General features: G+C 47.3%; 1 protein-coding gene across 1 annotated transcript; it reads left to right on the plus strand.

The window, feature by feature from the left end:
- The first annotated feature begins 1,141 nt into the window (after window positions 1–1,141).
- Window positions 1,142–1,867, plus strand: LOC119573585 (serine/arginine repetitive matrix protein 1-like). Its single transcript, XM_037920796.1, has one exon. It carries the CDS (start codon window positions 1,142–1,144, stop codon window positions 1,865–1,867), a length of 726 nt encoding a protein of 241 aa, XP_037776724.1.
- The last annotated feature ends 5,229 nt before the right edge of the window (window positions 1,868–7,096 follow it).

Below are 7,096 nucleotides of genomic sequence, written 5' to 3' on the forward strand. Positions count from 1 at the left end.
ATGCCAAACTACCCCCTTATCTTCCCCCTTTCTTTCTCTCTCTCTCTCTCATTCTCTCTCCCTCTCCCTCAATCTCTCTCCTTCCCTCTCCCTCAATCTCCCTCTCTCTTTTTTCCTTCTCTCTCCCTCCCTCTCTATCTCCCTTCCTCTCTCTCTCCCTCCCTCCCTCCCTCTCTCTCTCTCTCTCTCTATCTATCTTTCCTTCTCTCTCCCTCCCTCCCTCTCTATCTCCCTTTCCTTCTCTCTCCCTTCCTCTCTCTCTCCCTCCCTCCCTCCCTCTCTCTCTCTCTCTCTCTCTCTCTCTCTCTCTCTCTCTCTCTCATTCTCTCTCCCTCTCCCTCAATCTCTCTCCTTCCCTCTCCCTCAATCTCCCTCTCTCTTTTTTCCTTCTCTCTCTCTCTCTTCCCCTCTCTCTCTCTCTCTCTCCCTCTCTCTCTCACCCCCGATTCATCACTCTTTCCATTCCTCCCTCCTTATAATACTTTTATATTTCCATCTCCTTATCTCCTGTCCCCTCTTCTTTTTCTTCTTTTCTTTTTATTCCTTCTTCCAATTCCCCTTTTCCCCTATTCTTTCTTTATCACTTCGTCCTTTCTCCCTTTTCCCCTTTACCTTTCTTTCCACCCTTTCCTTCCTTTTCCCTCTTCCTCTTTACCCCTCCCGCTCCTCTTCCTTCTTTTCCCTTTCTCTTTTCTTCCTTTACCTTTTCTTTTATCACTTCCTCTTCGCCCTCTTCGCTTAGTTCTGCCTCTTTCCTAGTCTCTCTTCTAATCACTGTCCTGGCAGCTAGCATCATTACAAACATATCGCCATCATCATCACAATCATCACCACCACCACCATTATTATTATCATCACCACTATTGCCACCATCATCATCCTCACCACCACCACCACCATCATCATAATTTTTATCAACACCACCACTAACACCATCATCATCAGCACCACCACCAACAACAACAAAACCCCCACCCCTACCCCCACCACCCCCAATTCTAATCATGAGAACACCAACCCTTTCTCTGACACGGCGCACTCGGATACAGTGAGAAGAGACCCAAAGCGTGTTGTTTGTTGGTTGCGCTGGCAGCCCTTGTAGGAAATGTCAGAGGAGATACTCGACTTCATTTAACTGATGATGATCCGGCCTGACGTCACGAACTCCCTCGCAGAGACCAGGGCGGTGTCTTTTTTGGAGAACTTTTCGGTGCAGGCAAGTGGAGACCGTTACCCCAAGCGAGGACCGTTACCCCAAGCGAGGACCGTTACCCCAAGCGAGGACCGTTTCCCCAAGCGAGGACCGTTTCCCCAAGCGAGGACCGTTTCCCCAAGCGAGGACCGTTTCCCCAAGCGAGGACCGTTACCCCAAGCGAGGACCGTTTCCCCAAGCGAGGACCGTTTCCCCAAGCGAGGACCGTTACCCCACGCGAGGACCGTTTCCCCACGCGAGGACCGTTTCCCCAAGCGAGGACCTTCACCCCAAGCGAGGACCGTTTCCCCAAGCGAGGACCGTTTCCCCAAGCGAGGACCGTTTCCCCAAGCGAGGACCGTTTCCCCACGCGAGGACCGTTACCCCAAGCGAGGACCGTTACCCCAAGCGAGGACCGTTTCCCAAAAGCGAGGACCGTTTCCCCAAGCGAGGACCGTTACCCCAAGCGAGGACCGTTACCCCAAGCGAGGACCGTTTCCCCAAGCGAGGACCGTTACCCCAAGCGAGGACCGTTTCCCCAAGCGAGGACCGTTTCCCCAAGCGAGGACCTTCACCCCACGCGAGGACCGTTTCCCCAAGCGAGGACCGTTTCCCCAAGCGAGGACCTTCACCCCAAGCGAGGACCGTTTCCCCAAGCGAGGACTTTCACCCTAAGCGATGACCCTCATCCCACGTGGACGACTCCCTTTTCATCTCGAACCCCTTGGGGAGGATTCGAACCCGCGCGCTGGGTGGCTGACTGACTGACCCCCACGGCCGCCGTTCGACTCGACTTGATTAATCATTCATTGATGTTTCGATCAAGTTGTGACGTTTTCTACTTATTCTTTCATTGTTAATTCTACTCGAAATGGAAATGTTAGCGATTATAACACGAATCAAAAGGTGAAGTCTATATCTGACGGACGGAAAGAGAGAGAGAGAGAGAGAGAGAGAGAGAGAGAGAGAGAGAGAGAGAGAGAGAGAGAGAGAGAGAGAGAGAGAGAGAGAGAGAGAGAGAGGAGAGGAGAGGGAGGGAGAGGGAGGGAGGGAGAGGAGGAGAGGGAGGGAGAGAGAAAGACAGAGAGAGAGAGAGAGAGAGGGAGGGAGGGAGGGAGGGAGAGAGAGAGAGAGAGAGAGAGAGAGAGAGAGAGAGAGAGAGAGAGAGAGAGAGAGAGGGAGAGAGAGAGAGGGAGAGAGAGAGAGGGAGACAGAGAGAGAAAGCGACAGAAAGACAAACGACAGAGAAAGACGGAATAAACGACAGACTGATACCAAAAAGGAAACACTTGCTTAACTTGGCAACTTTCGCGCAAGGTCACAAGAGAAAGAAAAAAAATCGAGTCCACAAATCACAAATCGAGGGGAAAAACGATAAAAAAATAATAAATAAAAATAAAAATAAAAATAAATTAAAACAGATAAAAAACAAACGTACAAAAGCGTATAAAAGAACATAATACAGCCGGGTTCAAACGCCAGAAGTCGCAACTGCAATATCTTCTGCAAACACGGCGAAGATTGAAGGGAGAGGTTGAGACTGACGCAAAGCGGAAGAGGGGGGGAGGGGAGGGGCGAATGAGGGATGAGGGTAAGGAAAGATATATAAAAACACGCACACACATACATACATACATACATACATACATACATACACACACACACACACACAAACAAACAAGCACACACAGTTGCGTGCGCGTATATGCATGTACGTATATACACATACAAACCCAAGAAACTATAACCTACACGCTTACCTTGCCATGATTATCATTTCAGCACATTCGCACATCTGAAAAGGAAAAGATATACACATTAATGAATATACTTACATAATCTTACATACTTACATACACACGCGCAATCTTTACATTAGTATAAAGAGTACTTTCGCGCAAAGGCTGTGAACATTATGCATCCAAATATACCTCGAGTTTGTACATTATATATTTACATACACATTACACTGCGGGGAGGAGAGGGGGTGGGATGGGAGGGGAGGGGAGGAGATAGATAGGCAGAGGGAGGGAGGGAGGGAGGGAGGGAGGGAGAGAGGGAGAGGGAGGGGGAGGGAGAGGGGGAGGGAGATGGAGAGGAGAGGGAGAGGGAGAGGGAGAGGGGGAGAAAGAGGGGGAGGGAGATGGAGAGGAGAGGGAGAAAGAGAGAAAGAGAGAAAGAGAGAGACAAAGAAAAAGACAAAAACAAAGAAAAACAAAATAAAAAAAACAAGAAAGAAAAAGACAAACAGAGCGACCCGACACACCGAGAAACCCTCAGACACACGAACAACCAACCAACCAAACAACCAAACAGACAGGCACACTCCCTCCCTCCCCCCCTCCCTCCCCACTCCCTCCCTCCCTAAGTGCCAGAGGGACAGAAAGCGCCCCCCCCCCCCGCATTATGCCGCGCACGATGATTAGTCCTTCGTGCCTCGTTTTCTCACGCGGTTGTAAACTGAAGCGGGGCTGCAGGTGGTGGGGGGGGGGGAGGGGCGAGAGGGGGATAAGGTGGAGGGAGGAGGGAAGGGAGGGAGGGAAGGAGGGAGGGAGGGGGAGGGAGAGGGGATAAGGTGGAGGGAGGGAGGGGGAGGGAGAGGGGATAAGGTGGAGGGAGGAAGAGGAGAGGTAGAGGGAGGATGGGGAGAGGTGGAGGGAGGGAAGGAGAGAGGTAGAAGAGAGAGAGAGGAAGAGGAATATGTGGAAGGGAGGTGGAGGTGGGAGGGGGAGGGGGGGGGAGTTAGACGGAAGTGGAAGCAAGGAGAAGTGGAGAAAGGAAGGAAGTGGGGGGGAGGCAAAGGGAGGAGGGAGGTGGGGGGGAGGAGTCAGGGGGAGTGTTAGAAATGGGAGGGGGAGGGGGAGAGGGAGGGGGAGGGGGGAAGGGACGAGGACGACGATAACAGAATAAGGAAAGAGAAGGAGAGGAGAAGAAAAAAAAGGAGAAATGAGAGAAGATAAAAAGAAGAGAGAAGGAAGAGTAGAAAGAGAGAGAGAGAAAGGAGGATAAAAGATTTTTACAAAATAGAAAGGACAGAAGTAAAAGAATAGAAAATAAATAGAGAGAAAAAAGGAGAAAAGGGAAACAGAACGAACGGTAGATAAGTAATACAAGGAGTCACGAAAAAAAATACAATAATAACGACAATAACAACAACTTCCGCTGTCCAAAATAAAATAGAATAAATAATAAAGTATGATTCATAATCAAAATAAAGAATAAGAGTAAATAAAAAACACACGGGGGGAAAACCGGAGGTTACGTCAGTTTAGTACGCTGGGAAAAAAAAAAAAAAAAAAAAAAAAAAAAAAAAAAAAAAAAAAAAAAAAAAATTATATATATAATATAATAGAACATAATATAAAATAATATAAATATATATATAATATATATAACACACACACGCACATATATATAATATATATAATAGAATATATAGTAATATATATATATATATATATATATTATATATATACATACATATATAATATATATATAATATATATATATAATAATAATTATTATTATAGTAATAATAATAATAGTTATAATAACAATAACAATAATAATAATAATAATAATAATAATAATAATAATAATAATAATAATAATAACAATAAATCTAATAATAATAATAATAATAATAATAACAATAATAATAATATAGTTAATAATATAATGATAATAATTAATAAATAATCTAATAAATAAATAATAAACACGAGCCATAACCCCCAACCCCCCCCAAAAAAAAAGAAAAAAAAAAATCAAGCATGAACGGCGCAAACGGACCCAAGACACCCCCTCCCCCTTCCCCCCCCCCTGAACAGCCCGCCTAATGGACTCTCGCCCGGAAGGAAGCTGAGCCACGAGGCGCGCGTAATCTCCTCTCTCCCTCTCCTCCTCGTATCTCTCCCAATACTCTCCTGGCTCTACTCTCTCTCTCTCTCTCTCTCTCCTCTCTTCTCTCTCTCTCGTCTTCTTCTCCATCTCTCTCTGTCTCTCTCTCTCTCTTCCTCTTCTGGTTCTTCTATCTCTTCTCTGTCTTCTCTCTTCCTCTTCTCTCCTATCTCCTCTCTCCTCCTTCCTCTCCTCTCTTCTCTCTCCTTCACTCTCTTCCTTCCTCTCCTCCCTCTCCTCTCTCCTCTCCTCTCTCTTCTCTCCTCTCCTCTCTCCTTTCCTCTCCTCTCTCCTTTCCTCTCCTCTCTCTCCTCTCCTCCCTCCCTCAAACAGACAAACAGACAGAGAGACAGAGACAAAGACAGACAAACAGAGTGACAGACAGACAAACAGACAGAGAGACAGTGACAGAGACAGAGACAGACAAACAGACAGAAAGACAGAGACAAAGACATACAAACAGACAGAGAGACAGAGACAGACAGACAGAGAGCCAGAGACAGAGACATACAAACTGACGGAGACAGACAACAGACAGAGAGCCAGAGCCAGAGACAGACAAACAGACAGAGAGCCAGAGACAGACAAACAGACAGAGAGACAGAGACAGAGACAGACAAACAGGCAGAGAGGCAGAGCCAGAGACAGACAGACAGTCAGAGAAGCAGAGGCAGACAGAGAGACAGAGACAAAGCAAAGGCAAACAGACAGAGAGATAGAGCCAGAGACAGGCAAACAGACAGACAGACAGAGACAGAGACAGACAGAGAGCCAGAGAAACAGACAAACAAAGGGACCGCTCAGGAGAGGTCCACACCAAGCGACGACTCCCACTCACATCAGCTGAAACGAGGCGACGCAGGGGTTATTCATCCTCCCCCCTCCCCCTCCTCCTCCTCCTCTCCCTACCATTTTTTCTAACATCAAATTTCTTTTATTACAACAAACAAAAGCAGCCTCCGGTCACACAATAGATAAGCCCTATTGTAACTGTCCTTCAACACGACACTGCGGCAAAGCCTATTAATGAGAAGGAAAAATAATAGGTTCAAAGTCGGACGAGAAGACAACATTTACAACAACATTTACAACATTGGTGATTTATTGGTTCGAGCTCCTGTTACGTCTTTCTTTTGTTCCTTCTTTCTGTCTCTCTCTCTCTCTCTCTCTCTCTAAAACTCTCTCTAAAAATCTCTCTCTCTCTCTCCCTCTCTCTCTCTCTCTCTCTCTCCCTCTCTCTCTCTCTCTCTCTCTCTCTCTCTCTCTCTCTCTCTCTCTCTCTCTCTCTCTCTCTCTCTCTCTCTCTCTCTCTCTCTCTCTCTCTCTCTCTCTCTATTCTTTTTTTGCGAATTCACTCCACGGGACGACCTTTTCCTTGAAGAGTTCATGTGTTCTTTAATCTATCAATAAATGGACTACATACATTTATATAGAACTGGGAAGGATGGGGAGGAGGGGAAGGAGGGGAAGGAGGGGGAGGAGGGGGAGGAGAGGGGGAAAGGAGACGATAATAATAACAATAACAACGTCGATGATGATAATGGTGATGATGATAATATCTTTCGCCTCCCCTCTCCCTTTTCCTTTTCATTTCCCTTTCCCTCTCCTCCAATCCCCTCTTCCTCAAATTCACTCCTTTCCTCCCTTTCCCCCTCTCTTTCTCCCACCTCCTTCACTCCCTTCTCCCCTTCCCTTCCTCTCCCCCCTTTTATTTCATTCTCTGAGCCCCCTCCCCCTTTTCTCTCAATTTCCCTACATCAATTCCCTTTCCCCTTTTAAATCCTCTCCGCCCCCCCCCCCCATCTCCCTTTGCTCTTTAAACCCCATTCCTCTCCCTGTCTCCCTCTCCTTCCCTTTTCCCTGTCTCCCTCTCTCCTTCCCCTCTCCCTGTCTCCCTTCCCCTCTCCCTGTCTCCCTCTCTCCCTTCCCCTCTCCCTGTCTCACTTTCTCCCTTTCCTCTCCCTGTCTCCCTCTCTCCTTCCCCTCTCCCTGTCTCCCTTCCCC

This window comes from Penaeus monodon, chromosome 5 (assembly GCF_015228065.2).
Source record: "Penaeus monodon isolate SGIC_2016 chromosome 5, NSTDA_Pmon_1, whole genome shotgun sequence".
Taxonomy (NCBI): domain Eukaryota; kingdom Metazoa; phylum Arthropoda; class Malacostraca; order Decapoda; family Penaeidae; genus Penaeus; species Penaeus monodon.